This window comes from Solanum tuberosum, unplaced genomic scaffold (assembly GCF_000226075.1).
Source record: "Solanum tuberosum cultivar DM 1-3 516 R44 unplaced genomic scaffold, SolTub_3.0 scf00093, whole genome shotgun sequence".
In the NCBI taxonomy this organism is placed as follows: domain Eukaryota; kingdom Viridiplantae; phylum Streptophyta; class Magnoliopsida; order Solanales; family Solanaceae; genus Solanum; species Solanum tuberosum.
In genome coordinates, this window is record NW_006239018.1 from 1496408 (window position 1) to 1514087 (window position 17680).

Consider the following 17680-nt stretch of genomic DNA (forward strand, 5'->3'; position numbering starts at 1 on the left):
CATTACACAACAAATTAATTTAGTATTTCTTTAGTAAATCCCATAAAGACGTTTAAGAAACTTGCACCTCCTGGTAATAGTTTGAATTAAGTGCCATTAGTAATCTCTTTTTAGCTATAATTACGTACGCCTCTCTCCTTTTTTCCTTTATCTCGCCTCTCTTCACTCTTATACATATATAAGTACAAATTATATATATACATATACAATTATATAACATATATACAAATACAATTCGCCTTTAATCTCTCCACTCTCTGACCTCTCTTCTCCCTCTCCCAATCTCGCTCGCCAAATATACAAATACATATGTATATCAATTACATATATACAATTATACATATGCAAGTCAATAAATGTATAAATACAATTCACCTCTCTCCACTCTCTACCCTCTCTTGCTCGCCTCTCTCCTCCCTGTAACATATAGTTATGAATCGAAATTAACATGCTGTAGCTATGAAGCCTAAGTAGGTTATTGTTAGTGGCTACTTGCGATTATATTAATTTGATTTGTACTGATTAAGATTATTGAGCTTTTACGGTTTGATTTGCATTTAATGTTGACATTTGGGACTGTTGAGGATACTCCTTCCGTCCCTATTTACTTGGTCAAATATTTTCTAATTTGATTTCTCTTTTTATGTCATTTTTGAGGAATCAAAGAAGGACGATTTTTTTCCGTTCTACGTCCACTCGTCTTACTCTCAAGCTCTCGGTAACTCTATACTCCAAAGTTGGAATAATAAGTTTTAAAATTTTTGAAATCATGCTTTAAATCAAGATCTTGAATTGTATACAAGTGATTTGAACTTTTACATAATTCGAGATATGTAGAAAATTCAATATCGAATTTGACAAAAAATTCCTTAAATTTTGTATACCAATTACCTTTTTCAAGTGATGAATTAGTGATTCGATAAAATTGAATTAGTCAATTTTTTTTTTCCAAATTAAAGCTTGTTAATCGACCTTAGCCAAAGGAAGGGACAATTGTATATATGTTTGACATCCATTTTTGATTCTTCATAATTTAATTATTTTTTTAGGCTGTTCAATTTCATATCTCTTGCTCCTATATCAAAGATAAATGATTCAGTGTACTTGTCCAATTGCAAAAAAATAAGAAAGTTTTATTATATATATATTGACACCCAATTTTGACCCTCCAGAATAGGAATGAATTTTCGAGCTTCTTTAATTTCAAACGATTTGGAATAATTAATTATATAAAAATTCAAAATATTTTTTGAAGTTATTTTTAATTAATTTTTGAATAATAAGTATGTTTTATATAATTAGTTCACCTTATGAATATTTGAAAATTATCACAAAAGATTTTAGTACGTTTTAGTTAAATATTTTGTTAATTTAGTTTAGTTCAAATTATGGTTATAATTTTAAATTAATTATTTTATTTCGTTGAAATTAAGAAGCTCATTAATTAATTCGTCTTATTTAAAATTTAGCCGATTTCACCAATTAATTCAATTTGGCTACATTTGAACTTGAATGGCTATAGTTGCAATCTATTGACAAACCTTGTTTTCAACCAACCGTTGGGGCCTTTTTATCATTTCCAGCCCAATCTTCTATCAAAACAATACTCTTCTTCTTCCTTCAATTGAAACCCAAATCGCGACTGAAATCAGAGAATCCGAGCGATCCCATTGAACGTTGGAGAAGACTCCAGGTGTTACAATCTCCTTGTCCATTCAAATTCGTACAAGAAATCCGTTGCCAACCTTATCCTCTAGCGAGAATTTGAATTTCGAATTCAATTTCATCCCCCCACAAATCTGCCCTAGTTCTTTTACGGTCGAAAAAAAAGGATCATTTTTAGAGTAAAGGTCCTCTTCTTCTGTTATTTTTGAGTAGTTGTTGGTGGTGGTGGAAAGCTTTTCAACTCGTCATCGTCTCAGTTGGCTGCGCTCCAAAAGGTAAAATTCTTTAGAGGCAATGTTTAGAGGCAACTTAAGGCTAGCTATTATTCTTTAAATTCTGCATATGGATAAATTATTAGCATTTGGAATCTTTGCAGTTTTCAGTAATGTTATAGTACTTCTCTGTTTGTTATTTTATCTTATCTTTTACTGCTGGCTTGTGGATTAGTATGATTTAAGTAGGCGGAGGAGCGTTGAAGTTTTAGAATTTGTTTTAAAGATGTAAGGCTTATTCAAGTTGTGTCTAGCAGTAAAAAAACTTGTTTCGCATTTAAAAAGAAGTAAATGCCTTTTTCTCCATAACTTGATTTCAAGGGTCATGTTCTTTATGTGTGTGTATAAATTCGATACCTCGTTTCAGTGTCAACAAAATATATGATCATCTCTTCAGTGCCCTTCGGAAGGTCCCTCATTCCAAGTGTATGTTTATGATCTTTTATTATCATCCTCTGTTATCAAATCATTCTTGTTATCCTTCTAGAAAAACTGAGAGGAATCACCCAATCAAACATTAATGATGATATTATAACTGAAATCAACTAATAATAACAATGATTTCTACAAAGCTCCAAGATTTTCTCACATAGTGAAATATAAGAACTTATGTTACTAAAGCTAATACCTCTAAACTTATTTCATTGTGCTAAAAGATTGATAACTACTTTTCCTTATAACCATTCAAAACCGAAGAATATGAAAATTCCAGGAAAGTTTAAATTTCTAAAGTTCAATTGTTTCAAAACCGGAAAAATTCAATACAACCTCCATTATAATATAGTCAAACTTTTATTTTCACAAAGATCCATATTTCATATACAAAATAACATAACAAACTGAAAACAATCCGTACCTTTACCTCATACAACCAGTGGCGGATCTAGGATTTTCGTAAAAATATAAACGTGTAAATAAGTCTTTAGAAATGGAAACCTTGAATTCTTTTGGGTTTTTTTTTTTTTTCGATAACCGAGAAATCCGTCTGTGACCCTCCCTTTGGACCAATCACAGCCTTCTAAACTCGGTGGATAATGGGTCCGCCCCTCTACCCTTCTCCACTTAAATACCGGGCTTCGCTTTGCATGGTGTGGGGCTTGAACCTGCGACCGAAGCCACAAATCCTCCACCTTTTGCCACTTGAGCTAGGCCTTGGGGGCTTGAATTCTTTTGGGTTTAAAACCAATCTTTTAGCACATTTTTTAAAGTAAAAAAAAAACTAAAAAAAACTGAAACTGAAAAAGAAAAAAATAAAACGCTTTCACTAACGTACAACTTAATTTCAGGGGTACTTGCCACTACGCCATCAGTTTCTCTTTGTTATTGAGGGGTTCAAAATATATATATCTACAGAAATACATAAAATTTACCTTATATATAGTGTAATTTCGGGTGAACCCCTGGATACCACGTGGGTCCGCCCCTGCATACAACTTCCACAATAATAGAAACGATTAATTACTTGAGTTACTTCAATAACAGTTAAGTACAATTCAAGAGAAATATGCCGAAAACTTTCACTTTCTACATAATATCAAAGATTAGTACTTTTCCTTTAATTTAGAGCCAAGTATATTAGATAATTATTTCCCTTGACCAAATTGTAGTTTTCATAGATCTTTCTCTTACCTTTGTAATTTGAGTTGTTATATTTACCAACCATAAATTGATATATCTCTTCCATAATCCCACGAGGATGTAAAACAATCAGAGATGCATGCATTAAGACTAAAGGAGTAAAGGGTGAATTTTCTTATTTGAATATATAGACACTAAGTAGGATTAATAGTCAGAAGCTATGTTGCTCAGACTCTTCAAATGCGACAATATTTTTGGAGAGTCCGAGCTTAGAAACCATTGTTTCAGAACCCTTTCTGATGATAAGATTTCAGAACGTGGAAAATATGTCCTTCCCTTAATCACATTGACATGGCACATGCATGCATTTCTAATAAATTAAATGGTGTATTAGTATTATACACCACAAGAACATGACAAAAGAAGAACATCAAGGGCCAAGGGGAGAGGGAATGCTATAGTACCCTTACCACCACCGCTACAAACAGACCAAAAACAATGATTTTTTCATTCTTCTGAGCACTGGGAACTTCAATAGCGTCCACATCATACGAATCAATACTTAATTTCATGAAGTTGAATCATCACCCACATTTACAGATCGTCCTGAAATACCAAGTGAAGCCTTCAAATGAGAAAGGGTCTGAATGAGATTGTGAAAAAAGAAGAGTACTCGACACGTGCTTGATGGAATGGGAAAAGAAAAGCAACCTGGAAGTTCTACAGTCATTGCAGGGACACGTGCATTACAATAAAGTAAATAATTTATCGTGACAGAATTACCCTTGCTTGTCCCCACTATGTTTCCAGCATGAAGTACAAGTTTTAGAAGCAGTGTTCATCCTTTGATTGTAGGCTTGAGAAAATATCCAAAAGCCCCCCTAATTTATTGTCGAATTCTTAACTACATACTTATAGTTTACGGGAGTTGTATTACCCAATTGAATATTTTAAAAGTATAATATACACCCCTTAAAAAAGATTTATATAAAAAAGTAAGTGGCACGCGATTGCCACGTAATTAACCTTTTTAAAAATTAAAAAATATTATTTTTTTCCTTTAATCTACTTTTTCTTTTATATTATCCTTCTTCTCTTTCCTTTCTTGCTCCTTTTTTTCTTAACTTTGATCAAATGATTTTTCAAACTAGCAAAACAAACTTAAATTTAGAAATCATTGAGTGAAATTTTCTTCATAAACCTTCTTAACATCAACTGAAAATTCATCATAATTCTTGTTTAAAAAAACAAAAGAATTTAAAAAGGGTCGATTAATGGTAAAAAATTTATCCTTTGATGTTGTTTGGTAGGATATGCAATAAATGAGTTGCGTGGAAAACTAGTGATGAACACAAAAAAAAGTGATAGTGTTCAATATTTGGAGACTTCAAAATTTTATTTTTCAAAGTGGATTTCAAATTTTAGTTGAAATTATTGAGAGCTTAACAACTTTAAAAATGAATGTGGTAGTTCACGATGGAGGTAGATGGTGATTGATGGCGCGATAATTATGTACGGTGGTTAAGTCATAATAATATAACTAAGAAAACTTATAAATTTCACTCAAGGGTTCCTAATTTTTTCCATTAATGACACTAAAATTTGATCCTCTTGACTTTCGATTTCAATTTTGATTTTAAGCTATTGTCAATTTTTCACACTAATGAGAAATTCATCTAACGTGAAAAAATTGTGATTTGAAGATGAAAATCAGATTAATGATGGAAAGCTGACGAGGGCGGCGACTTGGTGGTGGAGCTGAGTTGCCGCCAGTGTTGCTCCAGTGAAGAGAAAACAAAAAGAGAAAAAAGGTAAAAAGAAAAAATAAAACAAAAACTCAAAAGGAAACTTAAAATTTTTAAAAACAAAACAAAACAAAAACGAAAACAGAAAACCAATATAAAATAAAAATATAATTTTAAAATTAAAGTTTTAATTATTGTTTTTACCTCTCACTCTCTCAAAGTGAGTGAACTACACTTTCTTTGTCATATCATCATTTAGGGACCACTTTAAAATTGTTGAAAGGAGTAGTAGATCTTTCGTGATGAATAAGTGTGTAGTTGAGAATTGGATAATAGTTTAAAGAGGCTTTTGGCTATTTTCTCTATAAAATTTCTAATTTATAATCAACATAAAATGAAAGAAGTGCATACATAGAATTTGAAAGTTGGTTAGAGAGATGCTGTTTCATGCATTGTATGGAATGGAACCTCTCACTGACCACTTCCTCGATAACATGATCACGTGACTTCTCTTCCCGGGAAATGCCATCATCATATTATTCATATATAAATAAATAGTAATTAAACAGCAGCATTGAAGAAGCTGATATGCTTAATTGGTTATGCCCATTCTTTTGTTTTATTTTTATTTTTAATTTGTTTATACTACATGTTAAATAAAAGTCAGATCACCAATAAATTAAAACGGAGGGACTATATATACATGGAAAGGGTAAAAAAAAATCCTCAATCTATTAGAAATGGTTTAAAAATGCTCTCCTTTCAATTATTGGTTTAAAAATGCCCTAAACCTTTTTTTAAGTTCAAAAATACCCTTTAATTAACAGAAATATGACATGGAGTTTAACTAAACAAATGGCCAATTTTCATTGGTCCACCTAATTTTTTATCAAATAAAAAAACCCACCCACCCATCCCAATACCCAAACCCATTTTCACCATCAGTTTTAAGCCTTTCTCTGCTCTTTCTTCTTCCTCTGTTTTCTTTCTTTAAAAAACAACAGTAAATTGCAGCACTTAACTGGCCAAAAAAAGGTACATTGCAATATTTAACAAAACAACATTTAAAATATGCATTTTAACAGCTAAATTGCAGCAAGTATGATAAATAAAATATGGATTTTAAGCCAAAAAATAACAACTTTCAACCCAACAAACAAAAATTAAAATGAAAGCTTGAAATAAAAAAATAACAACTAATGTAGATTCAAATCCACCAAAATTACACAGTAGATTTCTTATCCATTTCTCGACCAAAATAAGTTTAGAACTGTATTAACAAGTCTCGTATTATATTGTTGAAATTTTAAATTGTTGGTTACTGATGCCGCAAGGTGGGAATTTACATATCCGCGTCCACATCATGAAATGATTTGCAATCAATCTTCAATAGCGATTACGTGATTAGCCTTGATTATGAGAAGCAAATAAATTTTTAAACATTGAATTTGAAGGAAGGAAACAAAAATTAAATCAAGTTAAATTGGCAGATGGGAGAAAGGGGGAGGAGAAGAAAGAATGAACAGAGATAACAGTTGGCTTAGACTCACTAGAAACGGGTTTGGGTGTTGGGACGGGTGGATGGGTTTTTTTTAATGGAAAAGGGCCAAAAATACCCCTGAACTATCAGAAAAGGTTTAAATATACCCCTTATCCATCTATTGGGCTAAAAATACCCCTCAGTCCACCTTTTTGGTCCATTATTACCCTTAAAACTAACAGCCTTTTGTTTTTGAATTATTATTTCTATTAATTATTACGTGGCATCTTTCTATTGGATAAATTTTAATATCAACCCACCAAAATTTTATCCTACCCACCTGACCCATACCCACATCCCTTAACCCAAACCCAATTAAAAGTTCCATAAAAAATAAAAATTGGATCAAACTCTTCTCTTCCCCCTTGAACCTAATAACCTATTTTTCTTCTTCATCTTTCGTATTAAGCAATTTCAAGATCAGTTTCACCCTAAATGTTCAGATTTTTAGTGCAATACTTCATTAAAGTTGAAGGATTCAAGTTGCAACATTGATTTTTGATTAATTCAATTTTTCTGATTTTTTTAATTTTGGATTAATAATGTGCTTTATGCTTATCTTTTACCCTCATTTAATTCAATTTTTTCTATATAGATTTTCCTAAATTCTTTTTCAAACAATAAAAGCAGAAAATTGATACTTGAAAATAATAAAAAAATAGTGTCATACTCCAAAACAACTTCTGACTATTAATTTCAAAATAGATCATTGTAAGTAACAAAAATATAGTGTCGTACTCTAAACTATTGATTTCTTTTGAAGCATTCAATAAAATGTTGAACCCAAAATTTAATTTTTTAAAAAGTTAGGGTTCTAATTTTTACTACCAACTTCATTGCTACTGCTTGTTGTCAAAGTGCAGATCTCTGCCCATTTACTCTTCTCAGTTCCTCCTCGACTCTCCCTTTTCTCTTTTTTTTTTATTATTTATCTTTACATTGTACAACAATTTATTCAAAGATCTTATTTTTAATCTTTGATTTTAGGACTGCTCCGTATTAATAATTGATTATATTAATTAAGTTATTGTTTGCTTCTGGGAACTTCAACTTTTAGTGGCTCAAGAGTGAAGCAAGTAAAACCTTCCCTTTAAGTTCCAAAAATATTAATGGTGAATTTAATAATTTTAATTTTACTTAAAATAATATTGAGATTATAGAAAAAAATGTTCAAAATTTATACTAAAACATAACACTTATCTACTTTTTACCAAATATTATTTTAGAACTTTGAAATAAATAACTCAAATCTTCATATTAATAAATGAAGTATTTGAAAGTGTACCAAATGATGCATCATTTCTGTTTTCAAAACATAACAACTTGTTGAGTGCAATTATAATGATATGCTTATAGGCTAATATGTTGTTCTGTTTTAAAATTTAAAACTTACAAACATCAAATTCTGACTCCGCCTCTGGTAAGTTATCTTTTTTAACCGTACATTTTCCCTCCAAGCTAAGCTAATTACTTATTGGACCACTGTGACTTTACCTTGTTTAATTAATTTATTATGTTAGATTTGGTTTAAGAAAACTTAGATTGTGTCGGTACGTAAAGTTTTAAATGGAGTTGGTCGGTGGAAAACCTAGAACGTCACGTCAAAGAGCAGAATCAAATGCCACTATAAATATGTTGTCTCCATCAATTATTTGAATTCCAATCTTTTGTTCTTTTATTTCAGTTGGCTAGAATAATTATGAGCAAATTGTGGGCTTTGCTTACTCACCTCCATGCTCTTGCCGGGTACTAATTTACTAACCTCTTTCATTAATCTTTTTAGTTTAACCATATAATAATACTGATTTTGTATTTGAATAAATATGCATGCAGGCCAGTGGTGATGTTACTCTATCCTTTGTAAGTAATTCATCTGTTTATTAAATAAAACATTTGTTATATATATAATTATCGTGTATGAAAAGTTTTTTGTAGATATGCATCAGTAGTAGCAATAGAGAGCACATCAAAGTTGGATGATGAACAATGGCTTGCTTATTGGATTCTATACTCTTTTCTTACTCTTATGGAGATGCTTCTTCAACCTATTCTACAATGGTAATTCATTAAACTTTTCAATTGTTCCTCCGAGCAAAAACATTGATTTTAATTCAATGAACTGGTTTAGTGGCGATCCCTACATACATATATCTAGATTGAATAGGTGAGAATTTGTTAACATTATACGTTTTCTCAATGAACTGGTTCAGTGAAAAATAAATGAGAAAATCATGTTTTACACCTCTTGGGGTGTGATTCTTATTCGGACCCTACTAATGAAAAATATTTTGTGTACAAGACTGTCCATGTTAATTTGGGTGCATATATTGGTAGGATACCAATTTGGTATGAGGTGAAATTGGGAATGGTGGCATGGTTGGTTCTTCCCCAATTCAGAGGAGCTGCTTTTATCTATAACAAATTTGTGAGGGAAAAACTCATCAAGAAATATGGATCTTCATATATCCACCAAAAGTCTCACTCTCCAGATGGAAAAACCAAAAACAAAATTGTGGATTACATCACCCTCAAGAAGGTGAAATTATAACTTTTTCCCTTTTTTTGTTTCTTATTTTCTTGTTTCTATTAAAATAATAAAAATACTCCATGACAAATTTCACTTTAAAAGAATGAGCAAAAGAAAAAGTAGTAAAGGAGGAAAATGGAAGGAATTATTACTAGCTTATTAACTTTAGTTAAAGTGCATGTGATTAATTGTTTGACTTGATCATTTCAATGTATCTTTTTTTTTCTTTTTGGACAGGGAGATCATTAATTTAAAGTCATTGAGGATGGATGCAGCATCAAATTAGGCTATGAATGGTCTTAACTATGTGGATATGTGCCACATCAAGATAATGTAGTCATGTTGTTGTAGATCAAATAGAGATTGCTGCTAATATGAATGTTATGTATCAATTAGTATCTAACATTAGCTTTGATATGTGTTTGTACTCTATAATTTACAGTTCAAAAAAAAAAAAAAAAAAAAAAGATTAGCTGGTCGGTTTCTCTAATGTGTATGGTTGGTTATTTTCATTGTAATTTTGAAATTTGAATGCATTACATGCTTAAAGGATAAGCGGTAAAAAGAGGATTGCCCAAATCTATATAAGCAAATCATCAGTCTATTCCTCAATTAATGTGAGATTGTAACCCATTCTAAGTGGATTGGGATGTCAAACGGAGAATAATCCGACTCTGATAATATGACACTGGAACATAACTCAACTACAAAAGCTATCTCGCGAGAATCTAGTGGAACTATATATAACCTATTCTAACTTAAACCAAGAATAGTATTTTTCACAATCAGTGAGTAATGTTATATAATAGCAAATCAAATATCATTTTTATCAAATTTTCAATTACCAAGTAATGTTTATAAAAATAATTTATCTATAATTATGTAATGAGTGATGTGATTGTATAAATTATAGAATATTGTTTGCCTCATTAATGCATATAACTTGACCTCTTTTTTTCTGTGTTATTTTCCTTTCTTTGTGTTCTTGGATTCTGTTTTTATTTGGTAAAAGATGTCGGTTTGACGAGACAAATCTTAGTGAAGCAGAAAGCAATTACTTAATCCAACATTTATTAAAGATACCAATAAGCATTTTAAACATCCACAAATAAATCTTCATATGTATATTACTAAAAATTACGGGAAGTTCTACATTTAACTAATTTTACAATCACAAATTTTTGAAGTCCTATTTTCTAGGGTTAAAGTCCTGCTAAAAAGACTAGCGCAATATATCATATGATAAAAAAAATTCAATTAAATGGCTGAATTTATATAGTATAATATATCGATATTGTATAATAATGTATAACTGTGAATGTATGATCTATAACCATATATTAGAAATGTATATACATTTATATTCACTGTTTATACAAAATTTATATATTGCATTAGTTCGTCTTTCTCAATGAATTGAGCTTATAAATGTACAAATTATTATCCCGCCCAAATTCAAACAAATTAGCAGATTGAGTTTGATTTTTGCCTCTTTAACTAACATATGCCAATTATAATCCTGAAATAACAGGCCGGGGGTGTTTTGATAACACCCGTTTGATTAATCGAAGGGCTATCAACTCAATGCCATTTATCAATATCAATACTTAAACTAGAAGTCAGTTTCCCTTCTAAGTTCTTACAGTCACGTTCCTCTATATTTTAAAATGAAAAGTAATGAGAAGAAGAAACTTTATTATATCTCACTTAAAACTTATTCACTTCTCCTTCCGTTTTAATTTACGTGAACGGCTTGACCAGACATAAGAAAAGACTTTGTTATGTGTTTGTACTTATTAAAGTTATTTTAGTGCTTACTCTTAGTTGACTTTTCTTCACAAAAAAGTATTAACTCAAACTCAATAAGGATGAAAAATGAGGATTGTGCCATTAAATAGGGAATATTTATTGACTAAAAAAAAGATATCACATTAATTGAAACAAAAAGAAGTATTAGTTTTCTATCTTAATATTAAAGAATTCTACTTATATAATCCTATATATGCTTTGAGTACGTACCTATATGGTTATATGCTTTGCACGGCCACTTAATTAGTATATCATAATTTAAACTTATTTTAGTGAGCATGAAACATCTATCTACCTTCCTCTAATCTTATTAATAAGTATTTTTTCTCCATTTTTAATTTGTTTCTCTACCTTTTTCTCACATGTTATGACTAATCCACACTACGTATTTATAAGTAACACTACTTCTTAGATAAGTAATAGGCACCTTTCAAGCAGGAGATATATATATATATATATATTTTGATCGTGTATGTGCCTACTTGGCCTTATTAATTAAATGAATTATTGATAATCAAATCAAACAAATATATTCTCCTTTGTAAAAATGCTCACTATTTTAGCAGGAGTTTACGGCGTTGGCCAAGCCGTGAAAACAATATCTTGCAAGAGTGTAAGATAGAATTGTCCATAATAGATACAACTTAGTTCGAGTTTTTCTCTCCTCACATAACTTAAGCTTAATGTATCAAACGTACCTTTTCTAAAGGAAATTTAATTTAAAAACTTACGAGATATATCTAGTCTTTCTCAACATTTTTCCGTAATTCTATTATGAATTTTGACATAAATTTCATCTTGCCTGAATATTTTTGGATCATTTCTTCATAGTCTCTAAAAATATCTCAAAAAATAGCATCTTCATTTTCACACTACTATTACAAAAAAAGGATAACTTGATGCACAAAACATCTCGCATTAAACATGTGAGAAAATAAGTTAGAAATCCACTTGTTTTCCAAGAAGACATTTTTTAGGAAAACATTTTTCATGAAAACATTTTCCTTCATACCAAACACATTCTAACTGTCTTCTCCTACCTACAACACGTACACCTCATATTCAACCACATCCCAAATAAGTAAGAAACAACTTATTTTCCATTTTTTCTAAGAATATTTTCCTAACCAAGGAAACTTTTTTTTTTTCATAAGAAATATTTTATTTCATACTGAAGACATGCGAAGAGAAAATATTCGGTATTGAACATTTGCAATATTACAATATTCATCATATATACAAAGTAGGGAATTTATTCGTTTCACATAGATAAAGCATGAAACCTGCCTAATAAACGATATACTTGCATGATGCTATAATATAATTAAAGATGTCAAATTAATACTATCATATATATTTAGCTGGTCCTATATATGTTCCAAACATAAAGTTGAAATGGACGTCTTAAATAAACCTTTTTGAAGTCTAGGTTAATTACATTTAACAAGTAATATTACATGTAATAAATAGGTTGTTTAATATATATTCCCTTTAATGCCTCCCCAAAAAAGAAAAAACGAAGTAATATTACATATTTACATTACTAAAAAATGGTTGAAGGGAACAAGTTGTCTCAAAATACTCCTTTGCTTTTCTTCAAACACCCATGTTTTTCTTTGTTGTTAGATTATCTCATGTTGGTTTAGAAATTTGGACTAGGCATATAGAGGATTACTAGTTTTTTGTGATCGATTTTGATATATAATTTTTTAAAATTAAAATATAGATCTAGACTCATTTGTCTACTTATTTTACTCGATATTGAGCTCATATATGATTTCTAACTTTGGAAAAATATCAAATTAAGTAATCACTTTTTAAGTAATTGAATGTTATTAAGAATGTCGTTTAGATGGTCAATCATTTTAAAAGTCAAGAATTGGATCAAATTTAGTTGTTTGGATTCTAAATAAATCTAACTACTAATTAATTTTTTAATTTTTTAAATAACTTTCTTTTGAAAATTGTATTTTTCTACTAAAATGATCATGAAAATGAAATAAGTAAAGTTGAATGACTATGAAAGTTATTTATTGAATAAAATTGAATGACTTTTAAAAAATAAATAAAACCGAATAAATAATAGATAAAATAATTTAAAAAAAAACAAGTAATCATTCCGGCCCATTACATAATGATTGGATAACCAAAATATTTAAAATGGCTCTCCCAAGCACCTTGAGCTGTGGAGATTATGTTCATGTAACTTGTATCTTATGATCAATGTGAAGTGCACATTATGTATAATTAAGAGGTTGTAAGACTCTTTTTCATGTTCAATTTATTTGTCATTCATTTTAAGCTAAAGACCGTTTTAGCATAAGAAATTTTTTTAATCGACTAAGTTAAACTACAAGTAATTTAATTTCACAAATTTTGAGATATGTAGGTTGAATTCAATATTCAAAATTTAATTGTATTTAAAGAAACCTCTACTCGTCTTATAACTCTGAAGCTCTTTGTCTCTCCATAATCCAAAGTTGGAATAATAGGTTTTAAATCTTTAAAATCATGTTTTAAATCAAGCATCTTGAATTGTATATAAGTAACTCACATAATATGAGATATGTAAAGAATTTAGTATCGAATTTAATAAAAAAAAATTCTTAAATTTCATATATCAATTACTTTTTCCAAGTGATAAATTAGTGGTTCGATAAAATTGAATCTGTCAATTTTCTTTGTTCAAACTCTCTTTCATCAACCCTAACCAAAAAACGGGACACTTGTATGTTGACACCTAGTTTGATTATCCGCAATTTTGATTAATTTTTTTGACTCTTCAATTTCATATTCCCTCGCTCCCGTATCAAAGATAAATAATTCATTTTACTTGTCCAATTTTAAAAAAATTGAGAAAATTTATTTTATATTTATAAAAATATATAATAACCAGATAAAATAATAAAAATTAAATTTAAAATTTCAAAATATCATTATTGAAGTTAGGGTGTTTGGATTGACTTAAAAGTTGGTCAAACCTACTTTTAAGTTAGTTTTTGACTTCTGGAAATGTTTGACAAATATAAAAAATAACTTAAAATAATTCAAAAATAACTTTTAATAAGTTAAGGAGTGTTTGGCAAGGTCCAAAATGACTTAAAATAAGTTAAAAACCAAAAACAGGTCTTTTCATACTTTTTATTTTTTGACTTAAAAGTTATTCTAGTTTAACTTTTTATTTTTAACTTAAAAGCTATTTTTTTAAGTCAATTCAAACAGACACTTAGTTTAACGGATACACTCTTAATGAGAAATCAAGATAAGGCAAATAATATTATAAAACGAAAGAAGTGCATACCTAGAATTAAAAGTTGGTTAGAAAGGAATGGAACCTCTCACCGACCACTTCATCGATAACATGATCACGTGACTTCGCTTCTTGGGAAATGCCATCATCATATTCATATATAAATAATTAAACACCAGCATTGAGGAAGCTGATACTTCCGTTTCTATTTATATTTTACTATTTTATTTCAATATATTAAGAAATTAAGTAAATTTATTATTTTATTTTTATTTAATTTTTTTAAGTCAATTTTTCAATCAATGAACATGAATTATTCACTTAGTTTTTTCTATGTTGGTCAAGTGTATATTTTCAAGGCTAATACTCCCTCTATCTTTAATTACTTGTCCACTTTTAAATAAACACACCTATTAAGAAAATAATAATTGACACAGTGAGTTTAGCATTTCACCCCTATTAATTATGAAGTGGATGAATTAAAAACTTATGATTTTCAAGAAGTTCTACATTTTTCAAAGTAATTAATTGATGGTATAATAGGTAAATAGTTTTTGTCCTTTCTTGATATGCCAAAATGGACAAGTAATTAGGGACAACTAAAAAAGAAAATGTGGACAAGTAATTAGGGACAGAGGGAGTAACTCACAAGGGTAAAATAGGAAGAATATTGTAATTTATGCATTAATTTTATGAAATGACAAGTATTATGAACCAACTATTTATAGTAAGAATGACATGTAAAAAGGAACAAAGCAAGTATGTTTAATTATTGGTTATGCCATTCTTTTGTTTTATTTTTATTTTTAATTTATTTAAACTACGTGTTAAATCAAATTCAGATTACCAACAGATTAAAACGGAGGGACTATTTATGCCATTACACAACAAATTAATGTAGTACATTTCTTTAGTAAATCCCATAAAGACGTTTAAGAAACTTGCACCTCGTGGTAATAGTTTGAATTAATTGTGAGTCTCTTTTAGCTATAATTATGTTTGTTTCTCTTCTCTCTCCTTTTATCTCGCCTCTCTCCACTCTTATACATATACATATACAATTATATGATATATATACAAATACAATTTCCCCTCTGATCTCTCCACTCTCTGACTTCTCTTCCTCACCTAATCTCACTCGCCAGATATACAAATACATATGTATATTTGCTACATATATACAATTATACATATGCAATTCAACAAATATATAAATACAATTCACCTTTCTCCACTCTGTGCCCTCTCTTGCTCGCCTCTCTCCTCCCTGTAACATATAACTATGAATCGTAATTAATAAACTATAGCTACGAAGCCTAATTAGTAAGTTATTTTTAGTGACTATTTGCGAAATTTCGCTAATTACTTATTGGATCAGTATCTTGAGTGTGAGTTTATTATGTTAGATTTGGTTTAAGAAAACTTAGATCGTGTCGGTACGTAAAGTTGTAAATAGAGTTGGTCGGTGGAAAACCTAGAACGTCACGTCAAAGAGCAGAATCAAATGCCATTTTTGACACTATAAATATGTTGTCTCCATCAATTATTGAAATCCAAATTACAAAAATTGGCTAGATTAATTAAAGACCATAAATCATGAGCAAATTGTGGGCTTTGCTTACTCATCTACATGCTCTAGCCGGGTACTAATTAACTTCTTTCATTTCTTAACCAAGGCTTAATTAATCTTTTTAGTTTAACTTATAATTATTCTGATTTTCTTTTTGAATAAATATGCAGGCCAGTGGTGATGTTACTCTATCCTCTGTAAGTAATTCATCTGTTTATATAAAATATTTGTTTTTATATATAATTATCCAGTATGAAAAGTTTAATTTTATTTTTTTTTGGTTTATTGTGTAGATATGCATCAGTAGTAGCAATAGAGAGCACATCAAAGTTGGATGATGAACAATGGCTTGCATATTGGATTCTATACTCTTTTCTTACTCTTATGGAGATGCTTCTTCAACCTATTCTACAATGGTAATTAACTAATTCATTAAGCATTTCAATTGTTCCTCCGAGTAAAAAAAAATTGATTTTAATTCAACTTATATGTAACAATGGAGGCTAACTTGCATTAGCGTAGGTTGTCTACGTACATTCATTATTTTCCATTGAAATTTCCTATTGAAAAATGTTCAGTAGCGATCTCCACATACATATCTAGATTGAATAGGTGAGAATCTTAATTGGATGAGAATTTGTTAGCATTATACGTTTTCTCAATGAACTGGTTCAGTGAAAAATAAGTGAGAAAATCATGTTTTACACCTCTTGGGGTGTGATTCTTATTCGGACCCTACTAATGAAAAATGTTCTGTGTACGAGATTGTCCATTTAATTGTGAATGTTAATTTGGATGCATATATTGGTAGGATACCAATTTGGTATGAGGTGAAATTGGGAATGGTGGCATGGTTGGTTCTTCCCCAATTCAGAGGAGCTGCTTTTATATATAACAAATTTGTGAGGGAAAAACTCATCAAGAAATATGGATCTTCATATATCCACCACAAGTCTCAATCTCCAGATGGAAAAACCAAAACCAAAATTGTGGATTACATCACCCTCAAGAAGGTGAAATTCTAACTTTTTCCCTTTTTCCCTTTTTTTATTTTTTATTTTCTTGTTTCTATTAATAATAAAAATACTCCATGACAAATTTCACTTTAAAAGAATGATACAAAAGAAAAGAAAAAGTAGTAAAGGAGGATAATGGAAGGAATTATTATTAGCTTATTAACTTTAGTTAAAGTGAATGTGATTAATTGTTTGACTTGATCATTTCAATGTATTTTTTTTTTTTTGGGACAGGGAGATCATTAATTTAAAGTCATTGAGGATGGATGCAGCATCAAATTAGGCAATGAATGGTCTTAATTATGTGGATATGTGCCACATCAAGATAATGTAGTTATGTTGTTGTAGATCAAATAGACATTGCTTGCTAATATGAATGTTATGTATTAATTAGTATCTAACATGAGCTTTGATATGTTTTTGTACTCTTTAATTTACAATTCAAAATAAAAAATAAAAAATTAAGATTAGCTGGTCGGTTTCTCTAATGTGTATGGTTGGTTATTTTCATTGTAATTTTGAAATTTGAATGCTTCATTCATTACATGCTTAGATAAACAGTAAAGGGAGGATTGTCTAAATCTATATAAGCAAATCATCAGTCTATTCCTTAATTAATGTGAGATTGTAACCCATTCTAAGTAGACTGGGGTATCAAACGGAGAATAATCTAACTCTGATAGCATAAAAATATATGACATTGGCGTA

General features: G+C 29.6%; 2 protein-coding genes across 4 annotated transcripts; both read left to right on the top strand.

Moving 5' to 3' along the window:
* Positions 1 to 1629: 1629 nt before the first annotated feature.
* On the top strand, positions 1630 to 9777 carry LOC102595872 (HVA22-like protein e). Of its 2 annotated transcripts, XM_006347557.2 has the most exons (7): positions 1631 to 1940; positions 8485 to 8546; positions 8634 to 8660; positions 8736 to 8858; positions 9135 to 9266; positions 9327 to 9336; positions 9565 to 9777. In XM_006347557.2, exons 2-7 carry the CDS (start codon positions 8500 to 8502, stop codon positions 9574 to 9576), a joined length of 351 nt encoding a protein of 116 aa, XP_006347619.1. In that variant the 5' UTR covers positions 1631 to 1940; positions 8485 to 8499; the 3' UTR covers positions 9577 to 9777. The 2 variants fall into 2 exon arrangements, with proteins under 2 accessions (XP_015164358.1, XP_006347619.1); XM_015308872.1 differs by having other exon boundaries at positions 1630 to 1940; positions 9135 to 9336.
* Positions 9778 to 15947: 6170 nt separating this feature from the next.
* On the top strand, positions 15948 to 17385 carry LOC102596215 (HVA22-like protein e). 2 transcript variants are annotated; one of them, XM_006347559.2, is made up of 6 exons: positions 15948 to 16029; positions 16127 to 16153; positions 16250 to 16372; positions 16768 to 16899; positions 16960 to 16969; positions 17207 to 17385. In XM_006347559.2, exons 1-6 carry the CDS (start codon positions 15983 to 15985, stop codon positions 17216 to 17218), a joined length of 351 nt encoding a protein of 116 aa, XP_006347621.1. In that variant the 5' UTR covers positions 15948 to 15982; the 3' UTR covers positions 17219 to 17385. The 2 variants fall into 2 exon arrangements, with proteins under 2 accessions (XP_006347621.1, XP_006347620.1); XM_006347558.2 differs by having other exon boundaries at positions 16768 to 16969.
* The last annotated feature ends 295 nt before the right edge of the window (positions 17386 to 17680 follow it).